Consider the following 17,696-nt stretch of genomic DNA (forward strand, 5'->3'; position numbering starts at 1 on the left):
AAAAACCCATGTTTGAGTCCTAATGACTGTAACAAAAAAGAGGCCTCCCCCCCCCATGTCAAAGGGCTTCAGGGGACATGGGAAGATAGATATAGATATCTACCCCTTTCATTTTGAGGCCCAGGAAGAGTAAGATGTGCCTAAAGATGAAAGGAAAAGTCCCCTAACCTCACTGCATGTGTGTGCACATGGGTACACATGCACACACACACACACACACACTTTTTAAGCAACCAGACGTGAAGCATCCCAGACAAGGAACTCAGCCTATTTTTTTTATAGAGATCCATACATTCTTTGTGCCACAAGAAGCAGATCACTTCCCTGGGCCCCCATTTCCCCTTCTGTAAAATGATCCTAAGGTCCTTCCCAGCTCTGATGTCTGAGGAGCTGAGATTTGATGGAATCTTCAAATGAAGCACTGGAAGAGACATTAGTGTCTGTAAGCTTGATACCCAGAGTGGCTGTGTGACCTTGGGCAAGTCACTAACTTCTCTAGGCCTCAGCTTCTTCATCTGTAAAATGGGGCTTAGGGGCAAGGGGTCTGCTGGCTGGGGCTGAAGAAAACTACTGCTATTGTCTGTCACTAACCACTGCCAGGCTCACTGAGTTTTGAGTGATAAAAAGAAAGGCAAAAGACAGTCCCTGCCCTCAAAGAGCTTACAATCTAAAGAGGGAGATAGCAAGCAAACAAATATGTACAAGCAAGGTATAATAAACAGGAAATTAATTAGAGAGGGAAGGCACTAAGGTTTCCTGCAGAAGGCGGGTTTTCGATTGGGACTTCAAGGAAGCCAGAGAGGAGGAGGGAGATCAGTCCAGGCACAGGGTAGCTGAGACATGGAGCCTCCTTTCCCGGAATAGTCTGGAGGCCTGTGTCACGGCATTGGACAGTATGGAGGCAGGGATTGGATGAAAACACGGGGAAGAGAGATGCGGGGGTGGGGAAGCTCCAAGTCAGGGAGTGCCCAGAAGAAGGACTAACTGACCACCACGTGGTGACCAACTGGACCGGCCAGCCTTGCTGAGCTGGGAGGAGCGGCCCCTCCCCACAACAGCCACACCAAGCAATGAGTCAATTCTTGCTAATCCGCCCATGTCTCTTCCTTGGCGATTTGATTTTTTTAAAACCCAGAGCTGGCATTCCTCCTGCCATCCAGAATTTGATGGGCCTCCCCGACCTGTCACTATGTGCTTGGGCGAGGCAAACACCTTTTAAAAGAAGTCTGAGCTAAACTCAGCTTGAAAAGTAAAACTGCTTCCCAAAGAGCGGGAAGAATCCCTCCCAAACATGCCCTGTCTGTGCCAGAGGCCGAAAGGAGATCCCCGCCCCAGATTATCATCTTCCCCTCCCTGTCCCTCTGTGCTGGGCTCTCAGTCTTCAGAAAGGATTCCCTCTATCAGCTGGGATGACTGAGCCCACTCTACTCAAAGTTTCCACTTCCTGCTCTCAGAAAGCAAGAGCATGTACCTGTACGCTCCCAACACAGGAGGGGTTTCTCCTTTCGTCCCGAACTTTGTCAGATGTCCACTTCTAAATGAGAGAACCCAGGAGACCCAGTATGGGACCCCGCATACTAGAGGCCAGAGATGGGCATCAGAGAGAGAAGGGTTCCTTACTCCTCCTCATTCTCACTCAGAGACCCACCAAGTGAACACAAAGCAGGGTCAGAGGAAAACTTGGGGAGTCAACACAAAGCAGAGTCAGAGGAAAACTTGGGGAGTCAAGATCTCCCAGCATTCAGCCCAAGGCAGCCTGAACTTACCATACCACCACTGGCCAACACCCCTCCCTTGGCTGTTTGCTAATTGTTTTAACCCCCTGGAAAACTTTCCTTTACCTCTGACTGTTGGTGGTTGTGTTGTTGTTGTTGTTTTTAACATGCCTATTCCTGCTAATGCTTGAAATTCTTGCTAATGTTTTTGTCTATAAATAAACATCTGAAAAAGCTGCAGTTGGGCTGGGGGTGAGAGGAGTGGGGGTGGGGGTGAGGAGGACAAGGCTCTTCCAGCTGCCAAGGGACCTGCCTTGGTTTTGGAGAGGAGACACCACCCAAGTGCGTCCAGTGGTGGCAGGGCGGGGTAGGGGGAGTCAGCCCTCATTCTCTCTGGGCCTGGAAAGCAGGCAGGCAGATGGACAGAAGGACAGCTGGAGCTTTACCTTACCTTGATGGTTTTTGTCTGGAGCCGGAGTCCATTTAAAGTGTTAATGGCTTTCTCTGCATCCTTTGGATCAATATAGTTAACAAATCCGTACCCTAAACTCTGTCCTGTTGAAACATAAAGAGATAAAAGAGGACTTAGAATCTTTAGCACACCCAGTACTGCAGACCACTACCATGGACACACATGACTCCCAACATAGAGGTTTCCCCAAAATCCCTCCATGATGCCTTTGACCCAAGGCACAAAAGTGTGAGTGAGTCACGGCACAACAGTGAGCTAAGAGACCAGATGTCACTCCCTTCCACATACAAGATGCAAGGTACCACCGTGTGTTGGTCTTAGGGGGCTACATAGGTTCATAGCCTATTCGCTATCAAAAGATCACAGTTTATGGGATGGAAATGCCATCCTTTTCTATTATAGCTGAGGATACTAGGACCCAGAGAGGGGATATCACTTGTCCAGTGTTACAAAGCATCTTAATTGTCAAAGGTGGGAGCTGAACCCAGGCCCACTGACTCTAGAATCAGTGCCCTTTCCAATGTAAAGGAGTCAATAAGGTTACTGCTTATAGAACACATGATGCTAGAATTTGAAGCAGCTGTTACATATCCTCAGCCCTGCCACTCACCCAAAAGAAAATCTCATTCCCAGACCCCCAAAATAGCTTTTCCACCAGAGTCACCCAGTGAGAGTGTAGTACAGGGGCAAAGTGAAAGACGTTTGTAAGCAAGGGTTCAGCTGCTCTGTATGGAGGAGGGGGCGGGCGGGGGGAGGGGGGCAACATGTCTACAAAGAAAGGAGAGGGAGACATAGATGGCAGGGCTCCTGATTAAGAAAAACCGCCAGCACCACCAACAAAACGGGCAACCGCTCCAGACCTGATAATGTGCTCGCATCCATGCTAATGCTTATAAATAGTCCATCAGCTCTCTCCGCCATGTGTCATCAGCTAAAAATAGCATTCGGAAACTTTATGCCTTTGACATTCCCTCCCTTTCAGAAGCACAGCTCTGGGACAGCTACAGGAACGCACCCGAGTGGCCAGGCGCTGTGGGCGTCAGGCAGGGCCGCCATGAGGGAAATGAAAGAAGGAAAGAAGGGTTATATAAAACTTCCTTCTGAGCACCGCCAGTGATGCTGATGGGAGACCAAACAGCCTGCTACTGCTTCTTGATGAGAGCCCATTTTAGCAGTCCAAATCGGCTCAGCAGCTTCTGTTTTGCTGGTAAATGTCTGTGTTGATATTGGTAGTGGGAGGGCACCCTAGGAAACAACTGGGTTTGTATTATGAAATTTTAAAAAATCGAATTAAAAATATGCTGAAGATACCTGTCCATACATTCAAGAAGAAACCAAGTCCCATAAGAGTCAATCCAATTTCCCTGCAATGTTTACACCCCACCCAGCCCACCCCACACACATGTGTGGACATGCATATATGTATATGTATACGGATTTATATATTTCATATATCACACTCATATATCATGGAGAGATCGATACATATGTATACCTCTATCAATAGAACTTGCCCCCTGCTCCCTTCTCCACCCTCTCCTCACTTTCTCTGAAAGAACATGGTGGAGTACAATCGTATCTTTCATTAGAATAAAGGGGGGGCCTGGAGAGAACATGTGGCAGAGGATCATCCACAACCATGTGGCAACCAAGCCCTCCCACCACCTACCACCCACTCTATGTCATCATAGAGTAGGGAGCTCTATGCCCTTGTCAATTACACATTTCTCGCTCATTTCAAAAGCCCTCTCTAGCTCCATTTTGAAAAGTACAAGAGCAAGGTCTGAATGTCTTTGGTTTTAAAACTTCAGTTTCTTCTCATTTTGTCTGGGCTTTATGCAGCCAGATTACATCAATCTAATTAAATCCACTTATATCCTGCAATTTTCTCATTTAACTTTACCTTGAAGACAACAGAAGCCATTTAAAAAAAGAGAATCGTGTACCAAAACACTTTTTATCGTCTATTCTATTTAAACCCATGCTTCCTTTCAGTGACTAAGTGCTTACAGACAGTTCCAGACACAACGTGTCGCTATTTTAAATGGCATCCAGGTTATTATCCTTTACTTCCATTGAGCTCCCCTGAAGCACAGGCTTCTCAGTAGGTCACATTCACCCAATGTATCGACCTCAGAAAGGTGGCCCCATTCACAGAGAGAGAACAAGGAGGAGGAAGGAAACAGGGGATAGGAGAGAGGAGAGAGAAAGAGGAGAGGGGGAGAGAAAGGGGGAAGAGGAAGGGAGAGAAGGAGGGAAAAAGAGAAAGGGGAGAGGGAGAAAGAGAGAGAGAGAGAGAGAGAGAGAGAGAGAGAGAGAGAGAGAGAGAGAGAGAGAGAGAGAGAGAGAAACAGAGACAGATAGAGACACAGAGACAGAGAGACAAAGAGGATGGAAAGCCAGGCCACAATAATGACTAACATTTCTATAGTGCTCTAAGGTTCCCAAAGTGCTTTATTAATACCCAAGACAATACAACTGCCTCTTCCTGAAGTTTTTTTCTGACTTACCTTTAACACCTGAAAGAAGTGACAATTTGTTCCCTCCTGACAAGTGGCCCCCAGTGAGAATTTATGGAGGAGAATTCCTAACAAGGGGATTGGTGTGTGTTTCTGGGGAAGACAGGAGACTATCTAAAATTAGCAGACATCCATGGGAATTAAAAATAGGCCTCACTTTTCAGGTTCTTGTAGGTCAATCATGCATACGCTCTTCGGTGGGGACCATCGGACCCCCCTAAATAGTTGGAAAGGCTACACAAGTGAAAGACCTTTAGGGGCAAGGAAATTAGAAGGTGGCCCACCTGCCCCCCATCTAAACTCCTTGGGATCCTCCCTTTGGGTTCTCAGGCAGGGATGCCTGGTGATTGGTAGTTACTATATGCTTGATTGGCCTGCCCTGTCCATGAAGACCACTGGGCTGCCCTGAAGTTAAGAAGTCATAGTCACATGAGCAAACACCAAGAGAAGGCTGTGTCACCTGCCATCAAACAGAGGCATATGGACAAGTACTCACCAATGGCCCCAACACAACATCAACAAGCAAGCTGATGGCAGACTGTTTACTGAAGGAAAAACCCAGTTTATTTGACATACGAGAGACAGACAGAAAGACAGACATAAAGAGTCACACAGAGAGAAACAGAGACAGAAGGAGTGAGGGAGGGAACACATGGGAAACAAAAGGAAAATCCACCTCTGGGCCCATCTGACTGGTGAATGAATGGGCTTCTGCCCCTATCACCAGAATTTCCCACCAAAGCTCTCAGAACCATGACGGAGCTGAAGCTTAACATTTTTTCCAAAGCCCCAGGGAGAAAGCATTTCCACTTCTTCAAAGGGCAGGGATGGATGTGGCTTCTGCAAATCCCTGGACTCACCAAGAGAAGGCACTTGATCCACTTAGTCTCCAGAGTAACCCGGATGCTCGGGGTAACCTGAGAAGGCCTGTGCTGGGACATCCTATTGCTTAGTCTGGAGTATGATGAGCATGTGCTCGAACACATGCTCGTCTACATTTCAGAGCCAGATGAAAAGGATCTTTTATCATTCATTCATCTTCCTTCTTGCTTCATAGCAAGTGATCTACTACTACAGAGACATATTCAATTGACAACAGAAAGGTATTTACAAAGCACCTACTATGTGCCAGCTGCCAAAGCAGAAGCAGCCCCTGCCCCCAGGGAATTCACAGTCTAATGAGACAACAGCCAGGTATGAAAAGGACACACCCAGAGTAGATGGACTCCAGAGCTAAGGCCCCAGCAGCTGAATGGGCCAGGAAGGCCGACAGGAGGTGGGACTGAAGCCAAGTATTGAAGGAGGGATGGGAGGGACAGCCATCCCGGCACAGAGGACAGGCAATGAATGCAAAGGCCTGGTGGTGGGAAACGGAGTGCGGTATGCTAGGAATGGTAAGCAGACCAGTGTGGACAGACTGCAGAGTGTGTGAGAAGACTGGAAAAGGAGCTTTGCATGGCAGAGAGTGCTTTAAACTGGGTCTGAGGGGGCATAGGGAGCACCAGTGGGGCTCATAGAGATGGGCTGGGTCGCACAGAAAACCAAGGTGTGAGCGGGCACACTAAGCCAGTCTTTTTGCAGGGCCATCCTGCCGCCTTGCTCTTTTCTCCTTCCACAGATGCCCCGGAGTTTTTCCCTATCTGCCAAGCTCCTGGGGCCAGGCCAGATGGGTACCTGCTGCGGATGAAAACATCCAAGTGTGGTCAGGACTTTTGGTGATGTTAGAATTCCAGGCTCAGACTGAAATGCTGCACCTCCGGGCAGTGAGAATCCCCCAGCAGCAAACACCTGATCAACATGGGTGTGAATGATCAGCCCGCTGCCAGCTTGGGCCCAGGCAGCCCCAGCTGAGCCGGCAAAACACTGATAAACTTACCCAAAGAGACACGAAAGATCACCAGAGGGGAAAAAGATGCTGATGATTGGGGGGAGGAGGGGATGACAACAACGATGATGAACTAACAATTAATAATAATAGTAACTAACAATGAGGCTGCTAAGTGATACAGTGGCTAGAGTGCTGGTCCTAGAGTCAGGAAGACCTGAGTTCAGATCAGTCGCAGACACGTACTAACAGTGTTACCCTGAGCAAATCACTTAACCTGTGTTTTCCTCAGTTTCTTCAACTGTAAAATGAGATTAATATAATACAGTTATTTTGAGGATCAAATGAAGCAATATTTATAAAGTTCTTAGTCAAATGCTGCTTTCCTGCTTCTCTCTGTCCTCTTCCTCCTCCCTTCCTCTTTCCCCCCTCCCTCCACTGATACAGGGTCTTAAGATTGACAAAGCACTTTATGTGTATTGTCTCAATTGATCACCCAAACAACCCAGAGATAAAGAAGTAGGTGATATTTTCATTCTCATCATTCATTCATTTTACAGATGAGGAAACTGAGGCTGAAATTAATGACTCCCCACCTCTGATTCTGCCTCCTCTCCCTTTCCCCCTCCCCTCCCCTGCCCCCCTTATATCCTGGTAGATCTTCCTGGGCTCCAGCTGTTAGACATTTAAAGCCCTTTCCACATCACATAGTCCATGGTCCATCCACACATCCTTTCCTAGGTCCTCCCTAGCTCTTCCCCACCTACAATGAAATGTTGTCTCCTCCTTTAGAAAGGAAACTCCTTGAGGGCAGGAGCAGTGTTGGCTTTCTCCTGGCATCTCTGGCACTGACCCGACTCCAAGGATAAAGCAGGAGCTTAATAAATGCTTGTTGACTGGCTGACTGATTGATTGATTCAGTTAGGAAAGAAGGAGAGGCCCAGAGGGATTTTGCATGGGCTGGAATAAATGGCCTCAGGGTTCCCTTTGGCTCAGAAATTGCCATATTGTGACAGTACCAGGGGAAAGGGAGAATGGTCCGGGGTCCCTGGCCTCCAGAATCCCCCGCTGCTAAACAACACCAGCGCTCCCAAGAGGAGCATATTCCATGGGCGGTGCTATGTGATGGAGGAGAGCCCTCAGGAAGGGCAGAGTGCTCACATTCATGCCGTCCTTTTTGCTAAAGTGCTCTCCGAGCTCACTTAAATCCTCCACGCCCTCCCGGACCACCTCCACCACACAGTCCTGAAAACAGTAATCGATAACATTTATACTGCACCTGAAGGTTTGCAATATTTATCTCATTTTCCTCTCACCACCACCCTATGAAGTAAGGGTTATTATCATCTCCATTTTGCAGAAGAGGAAACAGGCTCGGGTGGTGATCAGCCTACTAGGGTGAGGGCTAGTAACGGCAGGACACGTAGGCATCAGGAGGCCGGGGCTCCTGGGGGGGGGGGGGCTCCACGCATGTACTAGATGTGGGACACCTCATTGATTCACTTAATCTCTCCGAGCCTCAGCTTTTCCCAGAATGAAAAAAAGACAAGTCAGTGGCCTGCAGGAGGGATGGACTTTTATGTCTCCTCTTCAAACACTGCGAGATCCCTGTTCCAACAGTCTGGAACAACAGCCGGTGTTAGGAGACTGAAATGAAGCACTATGGGAATCTGAGGAGAAAGAGAACACATGGAAGAAAGGGGTTGGAGGTAATAAAAGAGGGCATGAGAAATAGAGTGGTACGGGGTGTAGGGTACTGGGCTTGGAGTCAGACAGACATTGGCTTCAAATACCATCTCAGATACTTATTAACTGTATTAGGGCCAGATCACTGAGGGCCTTGAATGCCAAGTCTAAGGGGTATGGCTTGACTTTGGAGGACCCAGTGAAGGGTGGTATGGTCATTGCTATATCTTCTAAGGACTGAGATGGCAGAAAAGCCCCACGAAGGCTCCAGAATTGAGGGGGTGGGGGCTGATTCCTGCTTGGCCCAGGTCATACAATGGGGCTCTCTTGTGTCTTGGTTGCTGCCTCCCTCCTCCTTGGCTCTCCATCTCCTGATGGCCGCCCTGACTGCTCATCCACTTCCTCTTTGTCGTCTTCTCCTTCCCTTGTGGCTTCTCCTGCCATCTTTGGTTTCTGAGTAAGCTTGGCCTTTCTTGGCAATTGTCAACTAGTAGCTGGGCAGCCAAACAGCAACTCTTCACTCTTCCACAGGGTGAATGACCCAGGCACAGCAGGTCGGGTGAAATCTCTGGTCTCTGGGTTGGTTTTTCAGTCCTTGGGAACTGATCAATTAATGCTAAAGTCAGTTAGTTAACGAGCACTTATCAAGTACCTACTATGTGTCAAAGGAGAGGAGGGGACCTATAGGAAAGAGGTTACAAAGGCAAAACTGCCAGGACTTGGCAACAAAGTGGGGGAGGGGAGTGAAGAGGTGAGCCTAGGGGACTGGGAAGATGCTGATGCCCAGTAGTAAGGAAGTTACCGAGATGACATAAGGAGGGTTTGGGGATGAAAAATAATGAGGAGCCTCCTTCTCCTGGACATGTTAAGTATGAGATGTCCAGAAAAGGCACTCTCTCTCTCTTTCCTTCCTTCCTTCCTCTTTCTTTCCTTCCTTCCTTCTTTCTGTTTCCCTCCCTTCCTTTCTCTCTCTCTCCCCTTCCTTTCTCCCTTCTTCCTTCTTTCCTCCCTCCCTCCCTCCTTCCTTCCTTCCTTCCTTCTTTCTCTCCCCCCAACTCACTTTGTTCTTTCCTATGGAGATGCTAATAACCCTTACTTCAAGCATTACAGAATTGGAAGCATCCAGATAACCTGGTGGATTTGGGAGACCACAGGTCCCATCAGAGGTGTGTGGCATCCCATTCCGAGTTCATTCCCTTCCTGGTTGTGCCTTCTGACTTCACACATTCCAGCAGTGTGCTCTGGCTACAGTCTCACCCTGAAAATCCCCTCAGAGTCTGGGGCCTCCTTGCCCTTTGACGTCCTGGAGCATCCCTCCACCAGGCCAGGTCCCTTCTCCAACTGAGAGCTTCTTCCAGGGTCTCCATTCTGAGGAGAGGGCCACCTTCATTCCCTCCTAATGGTTTCTGACTTCCTGAACTTTATGATTGTGCCCCAGGTGGTACCACCTCACTTCCCGCACATTTTCTGATCTCTGTGTATTATCTTCTATCATTATAACGCAGACGTCTGTCTTCCTTTTTGTTCGTATTTCTGTCCCCGGGGCTTAGCACAGGGCCTGGCACATAGTAAACACTTAATAAATTCTTTCTGCCTGTCAATGACAGCTGGCGTATCCACCAGTGCCAGTGGCTAATGGCAGCATCTAGATTGGGACTGGAGAGACGTTGAGAACAAACTGGGACAGACCAAGAGTCACCCAAAGAAATCCGATTCCTTGTACTAGAGAAGAATGCCAGCTAGGGACTCAACAAAGGACCTCCAAGACAGAAAGGGCTCGCTTTGGCACAGATATATGCCTACACATGTGCCTCACACTACTGGATTCTACGTGTGAGCATAGCAGGTCCTATGGACCTGTGTTTATTCATTCATTCATTTATTCATTCATTCATTCGTGGGGCAGTGAGGGTTAAGTGACTTGCCCAAGGTCACACAGCTAGTAAGTGTCAAGTGTCTGAGGCCTGATTTGAACTCAGGTCCTCTTGAATCCAGAGCCAGTGCTCTATCCACTGCACCATCTAGCTGCCCCAGACCTGTGTTTATTTGTAAGAGAGTGTGCCACTGGCTTTTGCCATAATGTTCTGTACTAATTATCATTACTATACCTTCTTCATAAATACCTTTTCTAAAAGCAATTAAGTTAGTCTGGCTGATTGCATAAATATACCAATGGGGGCTCAGGAGCAAGAATATTGGAAATTTAACTCTTCTGGATTACCCCTAGAATCTTGAGAATATTAGCCAACTACCCTCTGGACAATGGCAAAAGAGTAAGCTGGGGGAGTAAGGTCAAAGGAAAGTACTATGTCAAAGGCACACTCTCTTCCCACTGGTGTGACTGAGTTAAGGGGTAGCTTGGCAGGGGGCACCTATAACCATACCAACACATCAGCACAGGGCAGGGTTAGAGAAGGCTCCCAGCTGCCAAAGAAGGAAGATGCTCTGGGAGATGGGCTGAGCTCCCAATTCCTCCCCCCCAATCTTTCCTTCTTACCCAGTACCAAAATCCCACAACCAACCTCCCACTCCTATCCTGGGCTTGGGAGCTTATAAACATGTTCCTTGAGCTGAGCTTTGCAGGAGGGATGGAATTTGGGCAGGAAGAAAATTCGAGTAGAAACTCAGCTTCTACTTTTGACTGACACTAGCTTGGATCCTCTTGTACGTGATGGGAAGAAGGGTTGCCCTTCCCATACCCCAGTGCCATCCATTAGCTCTTGTGGGACCTCTCCTTACCCCTATTTGGGAATGGGAGACATGAAAGAGAAAGTAACTGGATTTTAGAGACAAGGCACAGATATATCTAAAAAATGGATGGATGCTACATTGGTATCTCAGTGGACAAGGGTCCAGGAAACCCAATAAGAGACCCAAAGTGTCAGAACAACCCCAAATTCAAGGGAGGTTTGTCCAACGTGCAAGTGAATGCTCAGGATCACATTCCTGAAGCTTCAAACAATTGCCTCCATCTCACCTCCCGAACCTCTCCATAGTGTGGGCAAACCCCTACATTTTATCACTCTTAAAAACAGGGAGAGAGAAAACGAATGGGAAAGAACTTGCTTCAAAAAGGCACAAGGACTTTCCCAATCTAGTCCCATCCCCCAGTATGATTCTCCACTCTGGCCAGGCCGGTCTCCCCAATGTCACCCCAAAGTCATCATTCCTCTCCGTATGCCTCCATCAGTGCTGTTCCTCCAAGGCAGAACGCCAGCTGTCTGGTGCTTCACCCCTGTGGGTACATCCCGCCCCAAGCCTTCAGGACCCGCCCTGGGGCCATTCCTTCCATGATGCCAGCTCTCAGGACCGTCCAGCAAGAGCCACAAGAGCCCTAAGGTCCCTTCCAATTCAAAGACTGATACGAAACATATTTCTTACAGGTTGAGGCTCAAATGGCTTGTGGGCCTGCTTTAAGTTCTTGGTGACACTCAGATGGATGGATGCACATGATGTGATGGGCATGGGCCTCTTTGGGGACAAGGCCTTCCAAGTCCTTGCTTTTTTTTCTCAATAATGGGGCAGCTAGGTAGCACAGTGGATAGAGCACTGGGCCTGGAGTGAGGAAGACCTGAGTTCAAATTCAGCCACAGAACTTGACACTAGCTGTGTGACCCTGGGCAGGTCACTTAACCCCAACTGCTTCACACACACACACACACACACACACAAACACACACACACACACACACACAGAAACCCATTTGGCTTCTGATCTCATCATTCAACTGAAATGTCTCTCTCTCAATATTTAGACAGGAAAAGTGAACCATAACCCCATGAAGTCGCTCTGTGATTTCCGGATGCCCCTCCTTCACCCTCCATTGTGTGTGACTATGACAGACAGCTTCAATTCCAATTGGACTTAATTATTTTCTCCATGCTGATGATGCTCAGATTCCTATCTCCAGCCCCAGTGTCGCCCCACAGTTTGATTCCCATATCAGCTTCCTGCTAGACATTCCAAACTGGATATCCCATAGGCATTTCAAACTCTACACGTCCACAAAGGAGCTCCTTCTATTCTCCCCTTCCCTACTTCTGTCCTGGGCCCCAGCAGCCTTCCAGTCACCCAGATTTGCAATCCTAGGGTGATATGTGACCCCTCACTCTCCCTCACCTTAGGCACCAAGTTCTATCATTCTCCCGACACAAGCGTCTTCTCATCATTCCCCTTCTCTCTTCTCCCACCATCATGGCCCTGGCACAGGCCCTCCCGCCTTCTGATTGGTCCTCCAGCTCTTCCTCCACTTGGAGGCCAAAATGATTTTCCTCTGGCCCAGGTCTGAGTGGGTCACTCCCCCTTACTCAATGACCCCAGTGACTCCCCGCTCTTTCCTGGATTGAACACAAGCTCGGCCGCTGGGCACTGCAAGCCTTCCACAAGCCAGTCCCAACCAAACTGACCTCGCTGTGCCCTCTCTCAGCCCCGCTCCCTGCCTCCGACCATCTTTTAGAATTCCTGCTTCCTTTTGTCCTCCAGCTTCCAGTGCCCTCTTCCCCAATGTACCCCTTGTCTGATTTGCACATCATCTGCATCTCCTTATATATGTCTATATTCTTCCCTCAGATAGAATGGAAACTGCCTGAGGGCAAGCCTTGTTGCACACCTGAATCTATGTGTCTTCCCTGGCTGAATAAATGCTGGCTGATTGACTGTGTGACCCGAGCCCTCAGTTTCCTTGCCTGTAAAATGAAGGGGTTGGGCCAGCTGATTTCTAAGGCCCCTTCTAGCTCTCCGTTACTGATCTGTGCCAGTCACAGTAGCGGCTCGTGCTTTTATCCCATTAAAGGTCTAAGATGTATTCTCTTCATCACGGCTCCGGAAGGTAAAGGAGTGTGAAGGTCATCACTCCCATTTTACAGATGAGGGAGTCGAGGCTTATATAGTTTAATGAATCATACATACACACTCAAATATATGCAGAACAAATTCAAGGTAAGGGTGAGGTGCCAGCATCTAGCAAAGGGGGTAGATGAGGAAAGGCCTCTGGGGAAGGTGGCGCTTGAGCTGACCGTGAAGCATCTTTCCTCAGATCATGCAAGCTAATAAGGAAACAGAATTCCAACCTAGCTCTTCCAAGCTCTTTCTAAATACAAACCCATTCACTAGAAGGATGAATTATAAACAGCTTTCTGTCTGTTCTTCCAATTCACGAGAAAGACAGAGCACAAGAAAATGAGCTGGTGAACGCTGGCTTTTAGGGTACCCCAGAATGTTTAGGGGACATCCTGGGGTCAGTTCTGATCAGGCCCCTCTCCCACACCTTTGACAATCACAAGGCAGTGAAGAACCTGGGTCAGTCCACCTACAGACACAGTGTTTATCACCTTTTCCTAAGGACTGGGCATACAAGAAACACAAAGAAAGGAAGAGACCCCCGTGCCTGAATCCCCTCGACAACATACCTGACAAGTGGTCATCCAGAATCCTGGATGTGGAGCGAAAATGAGCCCCCAAGTCAACAAGTCCAAAATCTTCTCATTTTACAGGGGTGCCAAGTGAGGTCCAAAAGAGGGCGAGTCCTATGAACCCCCAAAGTCTTTCTGATCCCATATTTAATGTTCTACTTGGTATCTCTGCTTTGAGAACCTTAGTGCTGGGGAACTCACTACCTCTCAAGGCAGCCCATTCAGTCCTCGACAGCTCTGATGGGAAATTGTTCCCTCCTGCCCCCTTATACCACATCTTTCCGTAAAGGGGGAAGGATGCCAGCATAGGCCTGGAGCTGGACTGTGTATCTGCCACCCTAGAGATGCCTGAGCTGTATTCAGACAAGCTCATCATCACAGGAGCTGAGGCCAAGAGACAATGAACAATGCAAAGCTTCTCATCAAACCAGACATTGAGGGACAGGAGGACACCAAGCTAGGGCAGAAGAGGCTCCACACTGATGAAACCAGGGGCCTCAGGCCACTGGAGTCTGATGATGAAACTTCCCGCCCACCCCCCACTGGCTCGAGGGGCCCACATTATCATCTTCCAGGTCTTAGCTACTGTCAACTCAAAGGCATTTTAGAATCCCAAGTAAAAAAGCTGGGCCCAACAACAAAGGTTAGCAAAGCAGCAGAGGATGCCTGTGGAGGAATGAATCACAGCATATAAATACCTGCTGTCGACTTTGTGTGGATCGCCTTTAGCCAGAGAAGAAATAAGGATACACTGGGAGGGGAGAGGTCTGGGCTATAGTGGTGGACCTGATGCCCAACTGCCCTGTGACCTTTGGTAAGGTACTTCCCTTCTGGTCCTCAGACTCTCAGAGGCCCCTTAGCTCAGCCTGTCTGTCCCCAACAAGTCACCTTATCTGTCAAAAGAGGGGATGAGATGAGCTAAGGATACCTTAACACCGGCATCCTTTTATAGTTTTCCAAGTGGTTTCCCTTATTCTTTTGCCTTTAGTCTTCACAACCTTAATCTGAGTAGACATCATTATTTCCATTTTATAGATAAGGAAATGGAGGCTCTAGGGCAGGGGTGGGGTTCTTAATCTGGAGCTCTATGAACTTAAATAAAAAATGTGGATATACTTTGTTTTCTTTGTAATCTTTTTTTTTCCCCTTTGGGGTGGGACAATGAGGGTTAAGTGACTTGCCCAGGGTCGCACAGCTCATAAGTGTCAAATGTCTGAGGCCGCATTTGAACTCAGGTCCTCCTGAATCCAGGGCCAGTGTTTTATCCACTGCGCCACCTAGCTGCCCCATGCCTGCCAAAGGGGCCCATGACACAAAGCTCTAGGAGACCCAGGGATACGTTGGAGGGCAACAAGCTGAGGAGATGCTACTCAGAAGTTCTGATGGCCAAGCCAGCCAGCCATCCTGCCACTGTGCCACACTGACTCTCAAAGGCCTCTCCGAGTTAAAGGTCTTTGACTTCATAAATTAATAAAGTCATTCAATATCTATGACTGAATTTTTTTTTTTTTTTTGCAGGGCAATGAGGGTTATGTGACTTGCCCATGGTCACACAGCTAGTAAGCTTCAAGTGTCTGAGGCTGGATTTGAACTCAGGTCCTCCTGGCTCCAAGGCTGGGTGTGCCTTGGTGCCGCCCCCCCCCCCTTTTGTGGGAAGAACAACCATTTTCAACAAAGCATTCCAGGCACTGGAGAAGAGACAAAAAATTAGGTAGGAGGTGGCCCCTGTCCTCACAGATCTTAGCATCTAGCAGGGAGGAAAGCAAGGGTGTGATATTACTTTTAAAATAATCCTAATATAAACTGAAATAAAAGATGACGCTAAGGAGAGATCCTCTGTCACGTGAGAACAGGAGAGAAAAGTTATCAGTTACTTGAGAATTCTTGGAAGACTTCCTGGAAGAAACAGAATTTGAGCTGGGCCTTGAAATATAAAGGAAGCGATGATGGTAGTGTGTGTTGTTTAGGTAGGAAGACTCCAGGACCTAAGAGGAGGTAATGAAATGAAATTCTGTGTTTGTATTCATCATGTGTCAAACTCTATTCCATACCAAGAAACAGCCCATTGAAATCCTGGAAGACAGGGCCCACCCAAGATAGACAAAACTTGAGCAGGCCCCAAGACTTTTAAAAGGGGTGGGGTGGGGGGGGAGAAAGCAAAATATCTCATTTAAAAAAACACTTTTGGTGGGCAGCTAGGTGTTGCAGTGGATAAAGCACTGGCCCTGGATTCAGGAGGACCTGAATTCAAATCTGGCCTCAGATACTTGACACTAGCTGTGTGACCCTGGGAAAGTCACTTAACCCTCACTGCCCACAAAAACAAACAAAAAAAAAACGAAAAACCCACTTTTATTGGGTTGAAATAGAATGAGTTAGGTTAATAAATATTCCTTTATATTCAGCTCAAATTTTAAAAATTCCGTTTCCATATTTTTAAAATAGCTGTTAACTCAAAGGTATTTAGTAGTTAACTTAATTGCTTCTTAACTCCCTCGTTTTAAACTTGGGAATCTTTTAATTAACTATGCAGCTTTTTATCACCTTGAATCAAATCCCTCTTCAGGGATGTCATGGAGGGGATGTGTTCTTCATGGAGGGGTTGAAGCAGACATCCTCTGGGGTCCCTTTCTTCAGCATGGAAGGGCTGATTCTATTAGACTTACTTCTGTGCTTGCTGATTGGCAAAGAAACCATTCTGTGCATAGGGGAAGCGGGGCTTAACACAAACACATGACCAGAGCACTTTGGGGATATAGTCTCTCAAGTAGTAGAATGCAAGCCTGAAATCTGGGTTCAAATTTTGAATTTGCCATTTATTTACCAGCGGGGTGACCTTAGGATCACTCATTTTGATCATCAGTCAACAAAAGGCACCAAACAAGATGATCCCTAAGGTTCTTCTCAATATAGAGGGAAGGAGAAGGATCAAAGAAAGGCTTAGACCAGTCACTTGGGGTTAGCCAGGGTAATGAACACTGACAACAGAGAGAAGTTGTAACTACTTGTCTTGCCCCCATTTTATCAGCCAAGGAGAATTACAGAAGAAAAATGGCTAACAGGATTGATACCCAAGAAACACAAAGAAACAATAAGAAAGCACCCATCGAGAACACCTTGATGATTCTGAGTCACTTTGCCAAAAGGAACTATATCCTCAGATACATTATGAACTCGCAGATGTGACCTCTAAGGCAGTATGATTGCTAAAAGATGGTGGAGAAAGGATCATGCAAGAGAGAAGGGTAAAAATACAAACTTTCAAAATAGAGGACAGACTTGTGAGCCTTCACTGTATAAGACAGTGAACTTAACTTTGATTCTTTGGAAAATTCTAGAGTGAGTCATTAAAGAGATGGTGTGACCCTGGGCAAGTAACTTAATTCCCACTGCCCTGCCAAAAAACCCAAAACAAACAAAACAAACAAACAAAAAGAGATGGTAAGCAAATATTTAGAAAAGGAGGCAACGATCACAAAGAACTGGCGTGTTTTCATCAAGAGTGATGGCACACTAACCTTTTTTCCTTTTTTGACAGGGTTATTGAACTAAGAGATTAGGGGGATGCTGACTTAGACTTAATGTAAGCATTTGATAAAGCTTTTCCTGCTATCCTGGTGGGAAAAGACGGCGAGATGTAAGCTAGACGCTATCCCAATCCAATGGATTTGGGGCTTGATGAGTAATGGTTAATGTTGCAATGTCATCTTAGAAAAGAGGTTTTCAGAGAAGTTCAAGAGAGATCTGTGATATTGAACATTTTTATCAACGAACTGGATCAAGGCAGGTGGTCTGGTTATTTAATTTGCAGATAACACAAAGCAGAGAGGACTAACATAGGGGATGACAGAGTTGGGGTCCAGATGGATCTTGAGGGGCTAGAATGTTGGGCTGAAACTAACAAGAAGAAATTCAATAGGGGGTAATATGAGGTCTTAAATGAGGTTCAGAAAATCTACTTCACAAGCTTAAGATGAGGAAGGCACGGAGAGATAGTGGTTTGAAAGAGGCCAGAGCGTTTCAGTGGACTGAAAACTCCATATGAGTCAGCAGCATGCCATGGTGGC

At 47.3% G+C, this 17,696-nt stretch overlaps 1 protein-coding gene across 9 annotated transcripts in view; it reads right to left on the bottom strand.

Moving 5' to 3' along the window:
- The window catches only part of ELAVL4 (ELAV like RNA binding protein 4), a 143,862-nt gene that overhangs the window by 23,282 nt on the left and 102,884 nt on the right, over positions 1 to 17,696 (bottom strand). For all 9 annotated transcript variants that reach the window (XM_044003973.1, XM_044003969.1, XM_044003967.1 and 6 more), the window contains one exon: positions 2,167 to 2,270. In XM_044003973.1, the coding sequence (XP_043859908.1) occupies positions 2,167 to 2,270 (104 nt within the window). The remainder of the gene's footprint in view (positions 1 to 2,166; positions 2,271 to 17,696) is intronic.

The sequence above is a fragment of the Dromiciops gliroides genome, chromosome 4, assembly GCF_019393635.1.
Source record: "Dromiciops gliroides isolate mDroGli1 chromosome 4, mDroGli1.pri, whole genome shotgun sequence".
NCBI classification, from domain to species: Eukaryota; Metazoa; Chordata; class Mammalia; order Microbiotheria; family Microbiotheriidae; genus Dromiciops; species Dromiciops gliroides.